The sequence below is a fragment of the Cyanistes caeruleus genome, chromosome 1 (genome assembly GCF_971803275.1).
Source record: "Cyanistes caeruleus chromosome 1, bCyaCae1.hap1.1, whole genome shotgun sequence".
Lineage (NCBI taxonomy): Eukaryota > Metazoa > Chordata > Aves > Passeriformes > Paridae > Cyanistes > Cyanistes caeruleus.
In genome coordinates this window covers 2,402,680-2,425,396 of record NC_141701.1, presented here as the reverse complement: position 1 = coordinate 2,425,396, position 22,717 = coordinate 2,402,680, and the positions used below count along the sequence as shown (strand labels likewise).

The 22,717-nt window shown below is 48.3% G+C and overlaps 1 protein-coding gene across 8 annotated transcripts; it reads right to left on the bottom strand.

The window, feature by feature from the left end:
* Window positions 1-537: 537 nt before the first annotated feature.
* TOP1MT (DNA topoisomerase I mitochondrial) lies at window positions 538-22,135 on the bottom strand. 8 transcript variants are annotated; one of them, XM_086876743.1, is made up of 21 exons: window positions 20,339-22,135; window positions 19,341-19,438; window positions 19,024-19,111; window positions 18,828-18,904; window positions 18,305-18,395; window positions 16,428-16,486; window positions 14,402-14,474; window positions 12,889-14,282; window positions 10,863-10,978; window positions 9,526-9,647; window positions 8,901-9,023; window positions 8,367-8,554; window positions 7,418-7,562; window positions 6,516-6,659; window positions 5,843-6,028; window positions 5,282-5,350; window positions 4,010-4,124; window positions 3,408-3,535; window positions 2,628-2,722; window positions 2,026-2,175; window positions 538-1,828 (listed from the first exon to the last, which is right to left on the bottom strand). In XM_086876743.1, exons 2-21 carry the CDS (start codon window positions 19,379-19,381, stop codon window positions 1,726-1,728), a joined length of 3,507 nt encoding a protein of 1,168 aa, XP_086732869.1. In that variant the 5' UTR covers window positions 19,382-19,438; window positions 20,339-22,135; the 3' UTR covers window positions 538-1,725. The 8 variants fall into 8 exon arrangements, with proteins under 8 accessions (XP_086732869.1, XP_086732879.1, XP_086732890.1 ...); XM_086876753.1 differs by lacking the exon at window positions 20,339-22,135 and adding an exon at window positions 19,982-20,290; XM_086876764.1 differs by lacking the exon at window positions 20,339-22,135 and adding an exon at window positions 19,750-19,808.
* Between the last annotated feature and the right edge of the window lie 582 nt (window positions 22,136-22,717).

The window sequence follows — 22,717 nt, the reverse complement described above, 5'->3', positions numbered from 1 at the left end:
CTTTAAACACTTCCAGGGATAAAGATTTCAGAAAAAACATTGGAAAAATGGAGCTGAACCCATGCCTGGAAAGGGCCAAAGTGAGGAGGGGTCATCCGAGAACATCAGCATTGCTTGGAGCCACCAAATAGCCCCAAATTATTGGGGTGGGAGAGGGATGCTCCTCTCTGGGACAGGAGTATGATCCTGCTCCACGGGGTTCTGAGCAGTAGGAAAAGCTCCTGGACATTGGGCCATGGGAAATGTCTGTGGAATATTACCAGAAACACTTGGAGTCCTGCAGGAAAAACAGGGTGAGGATGGACATGACCATCTGGGACAGCAACAACCCAGCCTTTCTGGAATTACTCCTTTATTTTAGAGGATCCCAGAGTGGTTTGGATTGAAAGGAACCTTAAAGCTCATCCATGTGCAGGGACATGTCCCGCTATCCCAGGTTGCTCCAAGCGTCCCACCCAACCTGGCCTTGGACACTTCCAGGGATGCAACACCCAGAACCACACACGGAATGAGTTTCAAAAAGCCTCCAGTCATGGATACTCAGAAAAAATAAACCACTCCCAGTTTTAATGAAATGCATTCCAAGACCTCCATTTCCAACCAAAACAGCAACAATTTCAACATGAGAATGAGTGGAAATAAATACATGGGAAGCACCAGGAGCTTTGGAATACAGAGCCCTGGACAGCAGCCCTGAGGTGCCAGAGGGTTTTCCTGCCAATGCAACAGTTTGCTCACACCTGGGATTCTCTGGGATGTGGGAATTCTGCCAGGAATGTGCTGATAACTGCCTTTTTTGGGATGTGGAAAGCAGCCAGTTCAGCAGCAAACACAACCAGTTTATGCTGTTAATCCCTGCCTGCTCCATTCCCAGAGTGGGAAGGATGATGCCAAAGGTGCCATCCCAACACAGGAGCAACTCCAGGAATACTGATCACACACCCCACGGAGCCTGGCCCAGCATTATCCCATTTCCTAGGAGATTCCCCAGTTCCTAAACCTCTGTCTGGACAGTTCAGTTCCTGCTCTGGATACAGGAGCTGAGCCAGAGCCAAGTGAAGAAAATAAGGAAATACACATGGCCTCAAGCGAGATGTCCTCTCCCAGACAAAAATTTAAACCACATGGGGCTTAAAATACACTTTGCTCATGACCAAAATTCAGGTGAATTTTAACCCCCTGCAACATGAAACTGCTTTTAAATCCAACATCTTCTCTTCTGCCTTCTCCTGAAATGACACAAATTCCCTCACACGTTTTTTCCATTTAATATCCCTGCAATTGCACAACTTTCTCCTCTCCTGGAGGTGAAAGGGCACAAAGTCCCCCAAAATGTCAAACCCTGAGATTTTTGACTTTCCCCCCAGTGTATTCCTAACCCAGTCCTGGGTTTTATATTGCAGTTCCCCGTTTTCCTGCTGACTTGTTGATCAGCACAATTAAGGCTCTTATTTAATCTCCTTCCAAGACTCCAGAGGAAGAAAGAAAAAAATCCCAAGTACTTGGCAGCTCTGTAGATGAATTAAGAGCTCCCAAAGTCCAAAATCCCAATCAGAAATACCTGTTTCAACTGCAAATCCAGGTGTTTGGTTTTCCATACAAAATACAAAAGGCACCACATTCAGACAACCCTCAGCCCCCAGCAGCAGCAAATTAAAAAAAAAAAAAAGCTTCCCAGCAGCACCAAATGAGCAGGATTTGGGATTTAATGTGGAAGGCACCAGCTCAGAATTCAAAGTCCTCGCCAGCCATGTCGATGGCCCAGGCAAACTTCTCCCTCTGGGTCTTGTTGTAGATCCTCTCGATAGGAATCCCAAATTTCTTGCACCTGCGCAAACCACAAGACACCAGTGGGGACCAGTTATCCCACAGCCTCCTTCCTACTGCACCCCTGGAAGTGTCCAAGGCCAGGTTGGATGAGGCTTGGAGCAACCTGGAACAGTGGGAGGTGTCCCTGCCCATTGCACACCACAGATTTTAAGGTCCTTTCCAGCCCCATCCCATGATTTCACACCCACGATTTACCAAGCCACGCTAATCCTGGGATCCAGGTAATTCAGCTTGGACGTGCCCAGAGCTATTTGCTTGTTCTCCTCCTTGTCCGTGGCCTGGATGTTCAGCTTGGCCAATTGCTCCTCCAGCCTCTTCAACAGCTTCTTCTTCTTCTCCACATTGCTGAGGGCAGAGAAGGAACAACACAATGTCCCAAAGCCCAGAAATTCCCTGGAACTGCAGAGTCCAAGGGGCCTTTCAGCACTAACCCATTTCTCAAGGGCTTGGATCTGGTGAGGTGCTTTTTTAATATTAAAAATTAACACTAAGAAATGGAATTTCCACCACCAGAGGTGGGCAAACAAAATCCAGCACCCTGGAATGGGTTGCCCAGAGAAGCTGTGGCTGCCCCTGGATCCCTGGAAGTGTCCAAGGCCAGGCTGGACAGAGTTTGGAGCAACCTGGGAGAGTAGGAGGTGTCCCTGAAGGGAACCATCCACAAGATCTTGATCATCTTCCAGACTTTCATGGGACAAGAAGGACCCAATCCCAAACATGGGCATTTCTGTTCTGACAGGATCCATGAGTCCTCTGGATCCTTCTTCAAGAGAGGATTCCAAGGAAAAGCCACTCACTCTTCTGCTTTGGCATCGCTTTTGTCTTTAAACTCCTCTTCAGCTTTTTTCAGTTCTTCCTGGGCTTCCTCCACTTGTTTCTTCTTGGCGTCGATCTATGAAGGTGAAAAAGTCAGACAGCACTCCCAACCTCCCTGAAAGATTCAGTTTCCTCCCTCTCTTCCTTCACACACCATTCCTCAATTTCTTGAGGAACCCTACTTCCCCATTTTCCCCTGCAGAATTTTATGGGCTCAAACGTTTTTTTTTGCATCTTCTAAAATATCATCCCAGCCCAGGTGCCACAAATGCTTGGAGCTCCTAAATCTGTTCATCTTCTGCACCTGCCTGAGACTGAGGGACTTGTGACAGCACCAGAGCCCTCAGAAAAGCCCCAGTCCCTCAATAGGGTGTGAGCAAATCCTGAGGACAATTAAAAGTGGTAATTTATGATATTTTCACCCTGCTCCTCCTACAAGAAAGACAGGAAAACCGATTTCCCTGATCTTGATCCAGCTGGGACAGAGATGCCATCACAAAAGGCCCCCAGCTTGGTTTGACAACAGAGAGCGATGAAAAATGCTCCAAATTCATAAAAATTCACCCAAATTCCGTGCCAAGCCACTTCCTCCAGCATTTGAGGTCACCACATCCCTCCCCACCCCTGGGTTCCAATCCACTATTCCCAGGACATTCCCTGATGTTCTTGATCAAGGTGATTCCTTCAGACATCACCCCAGCCCAAAAATAAAACTCAGAGGCCAGATTAGGTCTGGGATCTCTCAACTGGGTCTGTCTCACCTTTTCCTGGAGGACTTGCATGGACCTGGCAAAGGTCTTTGGTATGGACCTCTGATGGTTGCACAGGATGGCCACGGCTCGGTTGGCCCGGTTGTAGGACAGGAGTTTTCCTGCAACGTTGTCTTCAGCTGGAAAGAAATGAAAACTTCACTCTGACTCCATTCCAGGAGTCGGGAAAAGCAGGGAATACAGCAGAAGGAAAGGCAAAAAATGCCATCGCATTCTCTCTCCAGGGAGGGCAATAATGGCTGTGGGAATTGGGGAAGGATAACTGAGCATCACAATCTGATGCTGTGACTCATCTCTCACATACCCAGGGAGGCAGAAATAGCTCAACCAACCAGCATTACAAGGAAAAGAGGGGAAAATATTCCTATCCTGGCCATCAGTCAGAGCATCCCTGAGTTCACCGTTTCTCACTTACCAACATCCCTGACTTGCTGCTTCACCCCCATTTGTTACTCCAGCCCCGCTGTGTGAAGCATCACCTGCCCAGGTGGGACATGGGCAGTTTTAGGGATCCCAAGGATGGACATTCCTGAGCCCACCATGCTCTTTGGTCCCCACCATGCTCTGCCAACACCACAACTACTGGAACTCACGGTTGGTGAGGGCTTTGAGCTGCTCCTGCAGGGTGATGGAAGCGTTGTAGGTCCTGAAGACTTTGGCCGTCAAACCATCCATGAGGTGCTGAAGGTGTCTGTTCAGGAAGTTTGTCTGGAGGAGGGAAAAGAGGGAAAAGTGAGAGGGAACTCACAGCAGGAGCTCTAGTGACAGAAAAAGGAGCAATGGCTTCAAACTGACAAAGGGTTTGATAAGATATTGGGAAGGAGTTCTTCCCTGCGAGGCTGGTGAGGCCCTGGAATGGAATTCCCACAGAAGCTGTGGCTGCCTCATCCCTGGAATAGCTCAAGGTCAGGTTGGGTGGAGCTTGGAGCAACCTGGGATAGTGGAAGGTGTCCCTGCCCATGGCAAGGATTCAGAATTTGACAGTCTTTGGGGTCCCTTCCTACCCAAACCACTCTATGATTCCACAAAGGAAGAGAACAAGCAGAAACCAGGACAAATCTCTTTTTAGATAATTTTCTGCCTAAGCCACCAAAATTAGGCATTAACAAAAAATTAACTCCTGCAGCTTGTAGAGATACTTGTGGGGTCAGGTCATCATCTACCCAACAGTCGCCTAAAATTCCACCTAAATCCACCAAAAAAAACCTCTCTGGAAGTCAACAATTTCTGCCCATCCATGTCCAAGAGGACATACATAGGCACTTGGTGACATGGTTTAGTCGTGGACCTGGCAGTGCTGGGTTAATGCTTGGATTTGGTGATCTTTGATGTCTTTTCCAAACAATCATTCTTGATCTCACATCCAATATCACATCCCTGTCCTGCAGAGAACGTGGGTCTGCTCATCAAACCCACATCCCATCCCAAGGAAGGCAAAGGAGGCAGTTTTTCCAGGAAAGAAGGCAGCACATCCCTCCAGCAGCCTCTCCCACTTCTGTAGAGCCCTAATGAGGCTATAAGCATCAAAAAGTTGAGGTCTGGTACCTCCAGTAATTCCCCAAAATGTGGGCAGAACTTCCCAGGGTTCAAAAAAAGCCCAAGTGGGTGAGTTGGAGGAGGGGAGGAGCAGGAATCCAGCTGCTCCCCTGTGTGGGAATTGGGGAAGGACACAGGGAAGCAGAGACACTCCAGAGTGCAGAAAGAGGCTGGAAAACCTACAGGGTGTTCAGACAGTGACAATGGTGTCCCCCTGGAGAGCCAAGAGGTCAAATAAGGCAAAGGGATGACCAAAGGTGGCCAAGGGTGTCATGGTTTGGCTTCAGGGCCACCAGTACTGTTTGGAAAGCTTCAAGGTGACCACTCACAGAGAGCTGGTCAAAGAGGTCCTCGGTGGGGTCCTTGTTCTTCATGAACAGCTGCAGGTTCTTGAACACCTGAAGAGGAGGAAAGGACAGCCCTGGTCAGGGCCAAGGAATGAATTGCTCCCAGACATCTCCCTCATCTCTCTCTCCTCCTCCAGATGGACTCTGATTCACCCTTGTGTTGGCACATCCCACCAACCTTCTCAATTTCAAGGTGCCACTGGGTGTTTCCCCCACACACATTTCCCATCTCAAATATTCCAGTTTCTCCACAAACACCATTAAAATCTTCTTTCCCAAGGGCAAAGGAAAATCATTCAATATAAATGGAGACATCTCAAGTCCTGATGCTCACGAGATAATTGAGGATGCTCCAGCAAGAGATGGGACTTCTCCTTCGTGGTTCATAGGGTAGAACAACCTTGGAAGTTCTATCCCAAAATTTTTCCTGTTCTCCAGGGTTAAAGCACACCTTGGTAGCAGGTTTTGGATGGAAATTTGGGACTGGTAAACATTAAGAGAATCCAGATAACCAAGCACTTCCTTTATTCCTGCCCCCCTCACCTGCTTTTCCACGGACACTTTGTTGTAGTAACGGATGGAGTCTTTCCCAAGGAAGTCGAACTCCACCACATGCTCCTGCCCATCCAGCTGGGGGTGCAGCTGGATGTGCTCCACACGCAGGGAGCAGCAGCCAACTGTGTCTGCCGTCTCCCCTTCCTCCTTCTCGTTCCCAGCTCGCAGGGCCAGCTGGAAGGAAATAAGGAGTCATCTATCCCATGCCAGTCCACCTCAATCCCCCTTTTCCAGGTTGTTAAAGTGGATCAGGACTAGAGGAGATTGGACCATCTCCACCTATGGATTCATAGAAGGATTTGGAAGGGACCTTCAAGATCACTTGGTTCCAACCCCCTGCAGTGGGCAGGGACACCTCACTAGAGACAATTTTCATCTTCCACACTTCTGGAAATATTTGAATCCAGGCTGGATAGGGCTTGGAGCCACCCGGTCAAGTGGGAGGTGTCCCTGCCCATGGGAGAGGGTTGGAATGAGATGATCTTGAAGGTCCCATCCAACCAAACCATTCCAGGATTCCATAATCATCCCTAGATTCTGCATATGGAGCCACCCTGGGTGGCAGAACCAGAAAACGCCAGAAGCTGCACAGTGGGGTGGATCAGGGAAGTGAATTCCCAACTTCCACGTGGATGGGGAACTGGGGTGAGGCTGTGGATACCTTATCAATGAAGTAGAGGGCCACTGCTCTTTGCCTCTTCTTTATCTCCTTGGATTTCCAGTCTCTCCTGTACTGAGCCCGGATTGTGTGGACAACATCCTTCAGGCGCCGAGCCACCTCGTATTTCTGCCAGTCCTTCTCCCCCTGGAATGGGAAACCAGGATATTTCCTGTTCCATGCCCCATCTTTATTCCACCCCTACCTGCTCTGGTCAAATCCTGCTCTAGAAACACCTCCGGCATCTAAATCCTGCTCAAACCCCATTGTTTTCTTGGGGAAAATCCATGAAGGGAATAAACTGGAAAAGAAACAGCCCATCCAGGATTTCTGTGCCCTCTGCTGGCCGTGTTGGATCTGGATCCCGGACAAGTCAAGGTGTTCTCCACCAGCCAGAGCATGGTAAAAGACTAAATGGTCAAACCATGGCCAAAGGTGGCTCCTTGAACACCAGTGCAGACTGACAGAGCACTTGCTCACTTGTGTCCACCTGGGCAGCATTCCCACTTTCCTTGAGCCCTTGGAAATAGCCTCAAATCCCCTTTTTCTTCCCACAGAGTTCAATCCCTTCTCTTCCTACCCTCCACTTCCTGGTATAAATTAACCCAGCTCTGGTCCCTGTGGATCTTCTTAGCCCTTGTGGCTCCTTTCAGCCCCCAACTGGCTTTCAGCAGCCTTCCCTGGACACACACAAGCAACGTGGCCCCAGGATGACTCTGCCAGGAGCAACCCATTCCTTGGGATAAGTTGGATGCCTCACAATCATCTGTCCATTCCCTCTCACACCTTCATTTTGTTTATCCACTCTTAAGAGAAACGCCAGAAAAAAGAAAAATAAAATTGTTGCTATTCCACATCCTGTCTTTCCCAGATTTTTTTCACCTCACCAAGGGCACCATTCCAACCTTCAGCTTGGAGCTGGGATTCAGCATGATGTACTTCAAGGTGTTCTGGATGTTCTCTGTCCATGAAGCCAGCCAGGTGACCGTGTTGTCAAAGCGCACCTCCTTCCACCTGTGACCTTCCGGGGGCTCGGGAATCTTGGAATCCCTGTGGAGACAGCAGGATTAGAGCCCTTGGACCATGAAGAACAAAGTTTTCAGTGAGCCAAGGAAGGTCACCACATTGAGAAAACTCTAGAATTTGAGTTTTCACACATTTCACACAATCTCACACATTGAGAAAATTCTAGGTGGAATCCACCTAGAATTACTCCACAACATGGAATTTTTAAAGTTGGAAAAGTCCTCCAAGATCGAGTCCAGTCATGAACCAGCACTGCCACGAGCACCAAACCATGTCCCCAAGTGCCACATCAACACAGCTTTCACATCCCTGCAAGGCTGGTGACTCCACCACTGCCCTGAGCAGCCTCTTCTAGTGCTTGACAATACTTCCTGTGGAAAAATTTTTCCCTAATATCCAACCTAAAGCTCCTCTGGCACAACTTGAGGCCATTTCCTCTTCTACAATTTTTTTTTCCTGGAAGAAGAGACCAAGCCCTATGTGGCTCCACCCTCCTGTCAAGGAATTGTAGAAGGTCCCCCACTCCGAGCCTCCTTTTCTCCAGGCTGAGCCCCTCCAGCTCCCTCAGCTGCTCCTGGTGCTCCAGACCCTTCCCACAATCAGGAATTTATCTCTTGGATGCTGGGAACAGGAGGAAAACTTGCTGGACTGATGTGGGATGTTTTAAATCAAGGTCTTCAAATGGGTGGCTTAAGACCAGTCCTGCTCACAGAACTCAGAGGGAAAAAGACTCTCAGGATATGGAAAACAGGGATTTTAGAAGATGGAAAAACCCCAACTGTGGGCAGAGGAAGCCCCAAGAGCTCAGCGCTTTCAAGGACAGCCCACCTGCTGCAGTTGATGATGACATCTTCAGGCATGATCCTCTTCTTCAGCATCCCCATTTTGGGGTGCTCCCCACGGCCACGGAAGAGCCCTGGAGGTTCCGTTTTGAAGTTGCCAATCTTCTCCCGGTGCCCATCCATGATGCAGTATCCATATTCCTCCTGGATCTTATCCGCCTCCTCCTTCAGCTTCTGAAACCAGGACACCACAAAAAAAAACCCAGAATGGTTTGGACTGGAAAGGATCTTTAACATTCCAGCCAAGAAGTCTAAAGGGCCATCATTCCCTTGGCAAAGTCCACAACCCTCTGGACAGGGAAGGACTCCAAAACATGATCCAAGGATGACTGGCACCCTGCAAAGCCATGGAATGTGCAGGATCTGCTGATAAAATTCAGGAAGAGGGGGGCAATGGCCATGGAGACAAAGCTGGATTAAAGAAGTCCAAGCTCAGGGCACAACACCAGAAAAGACAACAACGAAGAGCCAAAATACCCAAAACTGGACCCAAAACGTGTCACAGGAACCAGCTCCTCACCTGCTTCTCCTCCTTGGGGAGTGCCTTCCGGGCCTCATTTTTGTCCACAAAATATTTGTGGATCTCCCTGAAGTCACATTTGTCCAGGTCCTTGATTATCTCTTGCTCCTCTGAGGTCATTTCCTGGGAAAGAGGAGAGGAGCTGGGAAAAGCCAGGAGGCAAAACTAATTCCACATGGAGCTGCTGCTTGTGCCTGTCCTTGGAGAAGGGAATAGAGACCCAAATTCCAGCTCTTTGAAAAAAGACAGTTCAGGGGTGGAAGAACCTAATACGGGAAAAAAAATCCCCAAACACAACTGCAGGGACAGCACCAAATGTATTTGGTAGGTGTAAACATTCCCTAGAAAGAGTTTTGTGTTGTTCTGGGATCAGAGGTCATTCCTTTGTTGTCCCAAACTGGTTTTGGAGCCGTTTGCAAGATCCGCCACCCGTACACATCACAAACTCAGAGGGAGCGCAGAAAGCAAATCCCAGCCCAAACCCACAAAAAACAAGGAAATAAACCGGCATTTAGAGCCTCATAATTATAAATAAGGAACAAATCCCCCCATTCCCTCCATCCCACACCACAGCCTGGGGCTGATGGGTTTGATGGACATCAAGGAGCCCTCCCAGGGAACGTACCTTCCTCCAGTCATGGAAGAAGTTGTTCTGGAAGACCTCCTTGGTGGTGTACTCATGATCCAACATTTTGGCATAAAATGTGGCAATTTCCTCCGTGGCCAGGCTCAGCTTGAAGGGTTTTCCTGGGAAAAGAGAGGCAGGGACACCTTCCACTATCCCAGGTTGCTCCAAGCCCTGTCCAACCTGGAACACTTCCAGGGGTGGGGCAGCCACAGCTTCTCTGGGCAGAATCTTGGATTATTGCTTAGATTTTTCTAAGGATCTTGGATCACTTCTTGGAGGCAAAGCCACCATCCCCTCCTGAGCTCTGGCTGGAGAAATACAACAAAACCAAGGAATATCTTGACTCATCCTAGGAATTACTTGGAAATAACTTATTTTTTAGGAAAAAGTCCTCTGCAGATGTCCAGGGAATGGTTGATTCCTACTTGAACCACCAGTTTTTGGGATTTCTGGACTGAAGGGAATGAAGCCTTGGAGCAGCCCCATGACAACCCCCACATACCAACTCATCCCTTTTGCTGCTTGGGGTTGTTGCCAAACTCTTTTCCATCCAAGAACGGTGACATTTTTTCAGGGAAAAAGTCAACAAAGATCCCAAAGTCACCAGCCCAGATCCACAACACCTCAAAGATCACAGAGAAGGTCTAAAGTCTGTCAAGGCTTCTCCTCATGGAGCCAAAATCCCTGAGAGCCCCATGGATGTCCCAGCAGTGCCCTCCAGTGCTGCCAGGCACCCCCTTGTCCCAAAGTGGCCTTTTTCCTACAAAAAAAATTATGGAAAATCACAGGGAACTGAGGAACACCGAGGGAATGTGATCTCTTTCCATCTCCAGCATCCCTTGGCTGACCCCCCAATGTCCTTCTTTCCCCCCTCCCTTTGATCCATCAGAAATGAGCTCAAGGATGAACTGAGAGCAGGGAATGGCGGGAAACCCAGTGGGAATGGCAGGAAAACACGGAGGCAAAATTTGGCTATTGGATCTGTCCTGCCAGTGACACCCTGAGCTGCTCTAAGGTGATGTGAGGTGACCCTGGGGACATCAGGATCTTGGAGCAACCCTGCCAAATCCTTGGATGTGTCAGTCACTGAGGCCATGGATCAGTAAAATCCCGTTTTTCCAGCTTGTGGGAAAACATGCATGAGCTGACAAAGCTCAAACCCAAAACTCAGCTTAGTGAGAAAAAACAGCCATTAGGATCAGCTCCCCCAAATCCCCGTAATTCCAGCCACCTGTAAGATCCTCCAGCTTCATCCCATGGCTTTTCCAATGGGATATTCATCTTCCCTAAGGAGAGGGCGCCAGCCCAAGCCCCAGATCCCATCAGAACCGTACCATCATAATAAAACTGCACATCCTCGGGCAGGGGCTCGTAGAGGGGCACAAAGTAGGGCCCTCGGTGCTCCAGCTGCATCCATTTGACTCCACCTTCCTTCTTCTCCTCTTCCCACCTGGAACAGACACACAGGAATCCATAAGAATATCCCAAATCTGGCGTCTCCCCCCAAGGTCACACTGGGGAAATGCTCAGTGCAGTGACAGCTGGCCCCAAATCCATGTGAAATCCTGTTTTTTCTGCTGCTGCCTCAGTTTCCCTGTTCTTTAAAGCAAGGTAAACTGGAATGGAATCCATGAAATCGAGGGGTGGTGACATGGAAGAACTCAGGGGGAGAGTGAAGGGATCCTAAAAGCCACCTCCTTCCAACCTCTTTCCATGGGCAGGGATGCCTTCCACTAATCCAGGTTGCTCCCATCCAATCCAAGGAATATTCCCAGGGATGGGGCAGCCAGGGCTTCTCTGGGAAACCTGGGCCTCATAAATATTTATAACTTTGATTTTAATGCAAATAAGATCTTAAGGAGTCTTCCCCCTGCCGGAGCAAATGGGATTTTAAAGCCACTACAAGTTTTAATTGTGAAGATTTAAAAAAAAAAAACCACCAAAAAAAACCCAAACAACAACAACAAAAAAAAGCAATAAAAATTCCAATAGAATTAAATTTAAAAATTAAAAAAATAATGTCCAAAAAATCCAACCGGAAAAGCAGGACTCTAAAAAGAGGGATAAAACCACAGGTTAGGGTCAGAGGGAAAAGCGCTGGTGACAGCACCAGCCAGGCTGGCACTGGCCCCTTAATCCCAGCATCTCCAGGAAAAATTAAAAAAAAAAATAAAAGAAAAGAAAAGCCATGGATTTCAGGGAAAACACAGCAAGATTCCATACGGAGAAAGCAAAATTCCTGTTTCTCGCTCAGCGGTGCCCCGGAAGTTATTTGATTTTTTTTTTTCCCTCCCCATGGGAAGCAGAGAGGAATAAATCCGTGGAATCCAAAAGTGCGTTTTGCTATAAAAATAGAGGAAATTAAACAGTCGAGGAAAACCTACAAAGTCCAGGAATTTGGGCTGAAAGCATCGGAGAACGGCAGCGCCAGGATCATTTCGTGATCGTCTCTCTTCCCGAAATTCTGGCATCCCAAATCCCTGCAGAGGATCCCCCGCACTCACCTTCCAGAGCCCCCCGAACCCAGCCAGAGGCCAAGGACGGCGACACACGGGAATTTCCTGATGGGAAATGTAGCCGTGGATGTTTTTTGGAATAGAATTCCTACGTACCAGCCTCTCCTCCGTGCCGGGATCCAGCCATTCCAGACATGGCATTGATTAGGGAAAAAAATATAGAAAATCCTACTTTTCACGTCACCCTGGATCCTTCAAGGGCCACCTCAAAGCTTCAGGTATCCATAGAAATCCCTGTCTGGGATAATGGCTCCTCCCAGATCAGGGTTTGCTACAAGGTCCCAAAAAGCATCCCAAAAATCCTCCCGCCCTGTCCCGGACCTTGGGGACATCTGGGAGAGAGTGACACCAAGTGGTTAAAATCGCACTGCCAGAAAATAATCCAGCAGCCACATTATTCCACGTCTTTTCCTATAAAATACCTGCCTGGATCGTCCCAGATCTGCTGGGGAAGGAAGTGGGGAAGGAATTCAGCCCCTGTACAACTCCCTGGTGCAGGTGCTGCTGTCTTGGAATTATTATTATTATTATTGTTATTATTATTACTATTATTATTTTCTTCCAATAATTATGAGCTTCTCCTTTCCCAGGACAGGCACCAGGAAAATCATTGGAGAAGAAATAAATATTAGAAATAAATGTAAAAATAATAATGATACAAATCCTGCTGTGCATTCAGGACCTTCCCTTATCTCTCACCCGTTTCCAAGAGTGCCACGTTCAAGGCTCAAGGAAATACAGGAAAATAGTCAAAAAGCAGGAATTTTTCACCATTTTGCCCCACAAAATATAATTAAAATCCCAGTTCCAGGGTTAGACCTGCCAAAGACATGCTGGAATTTACCATTTCCATTTGTTTTCCACCTCTTTTTCTTCTTTTTTCTGTTTTTTAGTCTTTTTTAGGTTCTTTTGTTCTTTTTTTTCTTCTCCTTCCTTAGATTTCTCTTTCTCAGTTTTCCCGGGGGTTTTATCCTCTTCCCTCTTTGTCTCTTTTGTCTCCCCCTTTGGCTTTTTCTTCTTGTTTTTCCTCTTTTTCTCTTTCCCTGGAACATCTCCCTTCCCTTCATCCTCCTCCTCCTTCACCTCCTGCCCCATCCCTGCGCTCCTAGTTTCTCCCAATCCTTCCTCCCCTTTCCCATCCACCTCTTCCTCCTTTATTCCTTTTCCATCTCCACTTCCCTTTCCCACCTTTCTCTCCTCTTCACCTCCCACTTCTTCCTCTCCCTCCTCATCTTTCTCCATCTTTTGCTCCTCTTCCAGCAGTTGTTCCTTCTTTATTTTCCTCTTTCCCATCCCCTTCACTTTCCTTTTCCTGGGCTTCTTTGCTTTCCCTGTCTCCTGCTTTTTTTCCCCATCATCACATCCCTGGCTGCTGCATCTCTGTCTTTTGGCTCTTCCCTGTCCCCCTTCCCAATTCCTGCCCTCGTCCCCCTCAATGCCATCCATCAAATCCTCAAATTTATCCTGCCTCCCTCTTTTCCTCTTCAATCCCTTTTCCTGCTTGTTTTCCTCCTGTTTCTTCCCTATTTTCCTCTTCAATCCCTTTTCCTGCTTGTTTTCCTCCTGCTTCTTCCCTATTTTCCTCTTCAATCCCTTTTCCTGCTTGTTTTCCTCCTGTTTCTTCCCTGTTTTCCTCTTCAATCCCTTTTCCTGCTTGTTTTCCTCCTGTTTCTTCCCTGTTTTCCTCTTCAATCCCTTTTCCTGCTTGTTTTCCTCCTGTTTCTTCCCTATTTTCCTCTTCAATCCCTTTTCCTGCTTGTTTTCCTCCTGTTTCTTCCCTATTTTCCTCTTCAATCCCTTTTCCTGCTTGTTTTCCTCCTGTTTCTTCCCTGTTTTCCTCTTCAATCCCTTTTCCTGCTTGTTTTCCTCCTGTTTCTTCCTTCTTTTCCTCTTCAATCCCTTTTCCTGCTTGTTTTCTTCCTCTTTCTTCCCTATTTTCCTCTTCAATCCCTTTTCCTGCTTGTTTTCTTCCTCTTTCTTCCCTATTTTCCTCTTCAATCCCTTTTCCTGCTTGTTTTCCTCCTGCTTCTTCCCTCTTTTCCTCTTCAATCCTTTTTCCTGCTTGTTTTCCTCCTGTTTCTTCCCTCCTTTTTGTTTCAGGGCTTGGGAATCCTCTTCCTGCTGTGGGATAGGGGGATCCAGCTCCTTCTCCTCAGTCTCCCTCACAGCTGTGAGCCCCACATCCCTCTCCAAAGGATCTCCAGAGGGGGATGCAACCCCACCAGCAACACTTGGGAGCTGTGGGAAAGCAGGAATAAGGGAAGAGATGTTGGGAGAGGACAGGGGTTACCCCAAATCCCAAGTGAAGGAGGAGGAGATGCAGGATTAGGTCTGGGATTTCCCCCCAGTTTCCCTACCCTGATTCCATTCTGGGTCTCCAAGAGCTGCTCTCCTACTGCAGGTCCTGCTCTCTGGGATTCGTCCTGGGATCTACAACGACATCACAGCCAGTTCTCACCACCAGCATTCCCCTCTTCCATCCCAAATTAGGGACTTGCTCCCTCATTTCCCTCCAACCATGGCAGCAGTGCAGATGGAGACGCCCCGAGGCAGCAGGGAATGAAACCAATGAATCCAAGCTGGATTTTATGGGATGAGAGAGCTCAAAGGAGCAGAACCACAAGGTCTCCACACAAAACAGGGGAGGTCCTAAGGAAATATTCCCAGAGAAACCCAGGAGAAAAGGTTTGGCAGCACCAACAGCACAAAGGAAGGGATCAGGTCAGTCATGGACACACAGGAAAGCAAGGCAGATGGGACACAACTCCTGGGAATGTGGGGATGATTCCAATGGGGAATGGGGAGGGAAAGAACCTCATTAATACAACAGGACAAGGAATGTCCAGATCCATGATCTCCACCATCCATATGGGTGAGGAATCCAGGAGTGTTCCCCTGCTCAGCACAGAGCTCAGGTGAATCTTTGGGAATTCTGTGGGATTTTCAGCCATTATAAAGCACCAGCCTGCCCCTATAATTTCCCCCGAGGCTTCTCCAAGCCAGGCAGGGAGATGTGAGTCTTCAAGTTGTTCATATTCCAGAAATGTCAAGCAAAATAAGAATGAGGAAAGAGCAGCACAGCCTAAACCAAGCTTATGTCTCCTTAGGCTGAGCCTAAAGGGTGGATTTCAGTGGGGTAAGAGGAAAAAAGGCCCCACGGAAAGGGTGGTCAAGCACTGGAAGAAGCTGCCCAGGAATCCCAGGAAGTGTTCCACAAACCTGTGGATGCGGTGCTTTGGGGCCTGGTTTAGAGGTGACATTGGATATTTTTCCGATCTTAAGAATTCCGTGAGTTTAATGTTGAGGTGATGGTGTCACTTTCCCACAGGGAAACCTGGGGCTTTTCCTTCTGGATCTTTGTCACCTCCCAACCAAATCCTCTGGTCTGTCCTAGAGGAAACTAGGATTTTAAACTGAAGCCATGGATCAGATCCATGCCCTGCTTTTCCCAGCTCCTCCAGCAGGAACCCTTTGGAAGCACAGCCAGCTGCCCTGATCCTTCCCCAAAAAACAAAAAAAGAGTTCAAAATCCAGTTTCCTTCTCCCAAGCAGGATAATGATCATTCTTCCTGGACTTCCAAATAGAGAATTCCTGCTTTTAGCCAAAATATGCCGAAATTTCTACAACAGGAAGTGAGAATTTTGGCCCCTCTCTATAAATTCATCTAGGCAGACAATTAATTACCAGGCTGTGGGACATCAAAGCAAGGAAAGCCTTCGAGCTGTGTTGGGATGGAAACAAGTTCCCAAAAAAAAAAAAAAAACAAACCTCAGGAGCCAGATGCTTTTTCCACACCGGAACACACGTTACTCAATCCTCATTAAATTCCTTAGCGAAAATCATCCTGCAAAACACGCTCAGCCCCCCAGTCCCATTGGCAGGGAGCAGATCCATGAGTCAGAAGGCAAAATTTTGGGATCAGCTCCTTCCTTCCAAAGGTTTTATTAGAGGCCTCTCACTGGGAATTTTTAAGAGGCAGAGAGGATTAACCAGCTTTAGGAATTCTGCTTCCTATCACGGCCAGGATCTAGAGGGAAATAACAGCCTTTTCCCAGGATTTGGGAGGGTGGTTGTTCCCACCAGGACTTTCCCAAATTTATGTAGGAATGTGCACCTGAGCAATCACAACCTGCTGACTGGGGAGGGTGGATGGGGCTGGAACTTCCCTTTCCACCCTCAAATCCCAGGATGGAGCGTGAAATTCTACTTGGGATGTTTTTTGGAAAGCTTTGAAGTCATTGAGAACACCAGGATGTGGAGGAGCTGCTCCGGGAAGGCACCAACAACCCAGGAAAAACCAGGATTGTGCAGCTCCAAAGGGAGAAGAAAAAGGACAAAATTCCAGTTCCCTGGAAGATAGTCCAATAAATGACCCAACTAACCTGGAGGAGTCTTCCAGCCCCACTGGTGGCCCTTGAGGGGGGTTTGCTTTGGTGTCCTCCTGGAAAATATCAAGGATTTGGGTAAAATTCCCTGGCACAGGTATCCCAAAGCAGCACCTTCCCCCTCCCTCAGCCCCCTTGGCTGGAATCCAGGAACCCAAAACACCAGGTTTTTCCCAAGTTTTGGAGTTTTATGGGGTTAGGAAATCCCTGATTTCCTAACACAAACACAACAAAGGAATTCTATGGATAAATATAGGAAAACTCCCAGCCTTCCTCAACCACCTGCTCATTGGAAGCGCTGCTGGGAGAGCAATTCAGGGAACAGACGGGATGGGAGGGCTCCAAAATAAAGATGGATCAAATTCCAGGTGCTTGGAAGATGAAATCACCCTTGCAGCAGATGGCAAGAGGGAAAGAGAGGTGCGGAGCAAAGCCATAAGGTGGGAAATACAAGGATGAGAAGGAAGCAGAAAAAAATATGGATCATGGGGATACGAACTAAAAGAAAATGAGCTTGGAGGGGAAACAAACAGATCCTTAAAATCTGACTCTTAGAGGCCACTTAAAATCCTGGAGAAAGAAAAAAAAAAAAATCAAAATATTTGGAAAATGGGGATACAAGCTAAAAGGAAATGAGCTCAGCGGAGATACAAGGAGATCCCTAAAATCTGACCTATGGAGGCCACCAGAAATCCCAGAGAATGCAGAAAAATCCCTCAAAATATAGGGAAAATGGGAACCTAAAAGAAACCAAGCTCAGAGAGGACATGGAGCTCCAAATTCCATCCCTTGGAGGCCACCAGGAATCCCATTCCACTGTTTTTCCACTTGTTTTCCAAGCTGGAACCATCTTCTCCTGCTCCTGACCGCACAAGGCATCCCAAAATTCATCCTAGCCTCATCCAGGGCTTGCCAAGCATGGAGAGTCTCACTCTAAATCCTGACTTCCCCAAGTTTCTCTTCCCAAGGCTTTCAAGGGAAGCCAAAACCACACAGGGATTTTTTTCTGAAAGCTGCTGGGTGAACTCATTAAGGGGAAAATAAAACTCTGAGTTAATTACAGGTTGGTTATGTCCACATAAACTTTCATTCCCTGGGAACACGCCTGCTCTTGGATTCACAATCCTTCAGAAACCCTGAAATTGTGAAGTTGGGGAATTCAGGAAGAGCCATGACCTTCCAAAGTCATTCCTGCTGCCTGCAAATGCCTGATGGTGATACTGGGAATGCCAGGACCACACCCTTGGGGGGTTTCGAGGCTGCTCCTTGAATTTGATCCATCCAGGGAAGTTTGGGGACACTTGGGATCCTGTTTGTGAGAGGGATGGAAAGAGGGGAAAAAGGAAAAGCATCTCTGCTGGATTTACACACCAGGAGGACAAATTAACACAGGAAAAGCAAAATATAGTGGGAATTTGCTGGGATTTGTGCTCTCCAGGACCAGCCAAGGATCATGGAATGGTTTGGGTTGGAAAGGATCTTAAGGATTAGCTCACTTCACCCCCACCTTCCACAATCCCAGGTTGTTCCAAGCCCCATCCAACCTGGCCTTGTACACTTCCAGGGGGACGTGAACAAGGAAAGCAGTGAAAACCAAATTCCTGAGGAAGGAATACCCAAATTCCCAACCCCCTGCTTAGGAAGTGAGAGTCACCCATATCCTGGTGCTCCCCACTGGTGCCAGTTTGAGCCAGCACCAAAATGTGACATATCTAACCCCCAAACCAGGAAATTCATTCCTTAATTTAATTCCAGATGCTCAAAAGCTCCTTCCAGGGGCTGGCAGCAGACCACAGGGCAGCACCCTCCCAGTTCCCTTGGGAACAAACCACAGGAATGCTCCCCAGTCCTTCAGCAGAGCGACCACCACGTACCAACCCGGATGCAGCTCCTTCCTCAGCTTGGATCCCATTCCAGAGGCTTGAGCCAAGGCATTTCCCATCTGCAGCCTCCTGCTTCAGGGAGCTTCGTGGCCAGAAGGGGGACAGAGAAGGGATACACATATTTTAGGGTCATGAAATGGCTTGGGTTGGAAAACCATGTTTTTCCAAGCTGCTTCCATGGGCAGGGACAGCTTCCACTATTCCAAGTTATTCCACACTCCATCCAGCCTGGCCTTGCACATTTCCAGGGGCAGCCACAGCTTCTTTGGGAAGCCCCTGCCAGGGGCTCACCACCCTCCCAGGGAAGAATTCCTTCCCGATATCCAAACCTTCCATCCTTCAGCTTAAGGTGATTCCCCTTTTCCCATCACTCCATATCCTTTATTTTTCCCCTATTAAAAATTCCTTTTGATAACCAAAGCAACACAAGGGAAGCAGAGCATTCCCATGGGACAACCCAGATGGAAAAGCCCAGCCCTGCAGATCCCATCTCCATCCCAATCCAAGGATTGACCTGCTGATGATGTTCTCCTGCAGTGGCTTTTCCGTGACTTTTGATGGTTTCTTCTTCTTCCCTTTGACCGTGGAAGGCTTTGCACCGGGACAGAGCAGGATAAAGGAGAGGGAAGTTCATACCATGGGTTTGAATCCCACGGAATTTTTGGGATAATTACAAGGGTCACCCCAAGGCACAGAGGCAGGGCTGGTACCTTCACTCTACATTCCAGCTCCTTCTTCTTCTTCACCAGGAGTGCCTTTGGCTCGTCCTGCCCCTTTTCCAACTCATACTTTCGCTTCCTGGGATAAGGAAGAATTGATCCCACTGAAACCAACCCCTTAGTGGTGACAATAAACCATGGCACGATGCCATACTTCCTCATCCTTGTATCCAGCAGCACCAAAAATTGCTTCCCAAAAGGAATTCTGGAGGAATTTCTCTGCTTGAGCACTGAAATTCCCAGGAAAACCAAAGGGATAACAAAGCTGGAGCCCCCCAGAATTCCCTGCCATGCTCCATAGTACCCACCTGCTACTTCTCTTCACCCCATTGTCTTTTGACACCCCCATAGCTCCGTCATCCACAATTTCCTGGGAGTGCTGAGGCACAGAACCCAAGGTCGGTCACTGGAATGAGATGGAAACAGCACAGGGTTGGTGCCACCCCAGTTCTGCTCTCCAAGGAAACCCCAACAGCTCAGTCCCAAAGTTTGGAGCCCACAGAGTCAAGCTCATCTTTGATGAGGACCCATGTTGAAAAAAAGAAGGAAAATCCTTTAGCTCAGTCCCTGAAATTCTGTTGGAGGGGGCAAAGTAAAAAAAAATAAAAGGGAAAAAGAGGTAATTCCCTAAAACTGTTCAGGAATTCACCAGAGAGCTTCCACCATGACAATTAATAATAGTTAAGCACAGCAGAAAAGCAAGGTAAATTGAGCTACCTCTCCCCTCTCCTCATGGAACAGCCAGACTCTCCTAAATCCCTGTTTTCCCTAGAAACTCAAGAGGATGCAAGGAATAAAGGTCATATTCCTGGTCTACATCCATGAAAAATCTCCACAATGAGGAAAAAAACCCCTGGGATTTCCTCAAGGAGGTAAATAAAAACCAATATGAAACATCCTGAAAACTTTCCTGGGAGTAGAAAACACTTGGAAAAACTCCCTATTTTACCAGGCTTTGCTGTGCCAAGAGCATTTGCAGTTGGGATGAAGCTCAGTTGGTACAGGAGAACATTCCCAATCCCAGCCAGCCTAGAAAAGACCTCACTCCTCACCCAGCTGCTTCCCTAAGGGAAATCCCCCCTCTCCCAGGAAAATCCTTTAAAGTCCCCCTCAGCCTGATTGGAAGCTCCCAGCTCAGGATGCATCCTGGGAAACGAAGCTTTAGCCCAAAAGCTGAATTTTGGGAATATCCTTCAACCAGCAATTCCTCAGCAAGGAGACCTGGGAAGCAGGGAAATACTTTGGACCAATCAAGTACAGAATGGGGCCAAAAATAGGGATTTAAAAATAATCTGGAAAAACCTACTTGGCAGGAGATGTTTCCTCTTTAATTGCATCATTAAATTAATCCCCAAATCCATCTTTTCCCAGCTGTCTCTCATCCATCAGAGCTCCATGGTTGGATGTGGAGGGATCTGGGCACAAAGCCCAAATCCCACAGGATCCTACTGCCCATAACCCTCAAACTGAAACCCATCCCACTCCTTTCCAGCCCTTTTCATGGGATGAGTCCATTGCTTCCACCTGCCCCTGATGTCATCAAGAACCTCATCCCAGCTGAGCCTCCCGATGTCCTCATCCATCCCAAACCAGGTGTAAGCAGCACACTTGGGAAGGGAGTGGGGAATAGGGATAATGGGAAAAAGCTTTCCCCAATTTAGCGGAGAAAAGAAGGATCCAGGGGGGTCTCAGAGCCCCTTCCAGTGCCTAAAGGGGCTCCAGGAGAGCTGGAGAGGGACTCTGGACAAGGAATGGAATGACAGGACAAGGGGAATAGCTTTAAACCGGAATAGGGCAGATTAGATGGGATATTAGGAAGGAATTCTTGGCTGTAAGGGGCTGGAATGGAATTCCCAGAGAAGCTGTGGCTGCCCCATCCCTGGAAACATCCAAGACCTTGGATCAACCTGTTCTAGTGGAAGGTCTCCCTGCCCTCTGTTCTGGATGACCTTTCAACCCCATTCCAACCCAAACCATGTAATTCCAGGAAAACTCAAGGATTTGGGTGAATAAAGGGCACTGCTCCATGAGGAATCCCCAGCCAGGATGAGTAGCGGGGCCTCGCATTCCCCTGGGAAGGTCCCGCCCGGCTGGCGGCCGGGGGTGGGAGCGGAAACCCCCGGAGGAAGGGCTGGATCTGGGAAAGCCTTTTTGATCCCTGTTGCGCCATCCTGGGAAAAACACATCCAAGCCACCTTTCTGGCTGGATGAGTAGAGGTTGTCCAGGGATGGGAGCCAGCCCCGGGGAAGGGAGCAGGGAAGGACAATTTCAAGCCGGGGCTTGTTTGCTCTTGGCTGCATCCTTCCAAGGACAGCTTGGATTTGGATTTCTCCCATTTTCCCTGAATTCAATAAGATTTACTCAGTTTGGTGGAGGTTTCTCCTAAGTTCTCTATGTCCATGATGGGAAAAGATGGGTTTTGCAGGGATGTGAGCTGGGAAAAACCTGTCCTAGCCTGGAGCAGCTCCAGTTTGCTCCTCAATCCCACGCAAGCACAACCTGGGATAAATCCAGGTCTTTAAATAAAAAAAAAGAGCTGGGATAAATCCACATCTCTTTGCCATAAGGGGAATTAGAATGGGATGGCTCCATCTGGAGCTCTGCTTGGGAAAAGTGGAGCACAAAGGGGGTTTGGCTCATCCTTAGGGAAAACCAGACTGGAATGGGATCCCTGCACGGTTTGGTGACACTGCAGAAGCTGTTGGGGGATGTATCCATGAAATATTCCAGATTAATCAGTAATTCCACTTTTCTAGTACAGCCTTTCCTTTTGGATTGGAAAATCCTGGAGGAAGAGAAGCCCTTCCCTGTGATCACACAGTCATTGAAGCCCTGAGATGAGAAAAAAATAACTGGAAAAGGGTGGAACGGGTTTAATAAATGCAGTTATAAAATAACTCCACACCATATAAAACATTTAATGTATCTTGGGCTAATGTTTTCCACCCAATAAACAGCTGGATTTGCATGGAATTCCCTGTGTCCCACTGGTATGAATGGGATTTATCTCTCATTCATTTCATTGTGGCCCACATAAAGACTCAGGGTGCTTCTTGTGCTTAGTGACAAAGGTTCAGAGCGGGAATATGGGGCAGGATTTTCCTGCAAAAAGGAAAAAAGAGGAATTCATTTTATTTCTTCATTAATTTCTTATTATGTTTCATACTAAACTATGGTTTATACAGGATCAGCTACCATGGGTACAAGAGGGCAAGGGCACAGCAGCCCAGATGTTGAGGAGAGGAGGGGGGGGAGCCCTGGGGAGGGGCAGAATGAGAGAGGGACCACCCAGATGTGGCCGGGGGCGTGAAGAAGTACACCTGGTTAGAAGTTGAGTAGCCCAGATGTGGCTGGGATGGGGACGGGGGCTCCTGGTGGTAGGTGGGGTCATCCAGATGTGGCCGGGCTGGGAACGGTCAAGCAACCAGATGTGAGCCAGGGAGTGGGGACAGGCCCAGATGTGGCTGGAATTGGGAAAGTGGCCTGGCTGGAATCGGGAGTCGTCCAGATGTGACCGGGGTGGGGAAGGAGCCCCTTGTTTTAGCTGGGACCATCCAGATGTGTCCGGACTGGGATCAGAGCCCACCCAGATGTGGACCCGGGAGGGGGGGGACCCCAGTCCAGCCGCGGCGGTGGGCGGGGCTTGTAGCCCCGCCCCTTAGTTACGTCACCCGCGTTCTAATT

Coding starts and splice junctions, on each gene's coding strand:
- TOP1MT (XM_086876743.1), bottom strand. CDS start 19,381: ATGGGGGTGTCAAAAGACAATGGGGTGAAGAGAAGTAGCAG. Junction 8,555..8,900: donor TCCCCAAGGAGGAGAAGCAG/GTGAGGAGCTGG, acceptor TCCTGGTTTCAG/AAGCTGAAGGAGGAGGCGGA. Junction 4,125..5,281: donor ACCTCTTTGACCAGCTCTCT/GTGAGTGGTCAC, acceptor TCCCTCCTCCAG/ACAAACTTCCTGAACAGACA.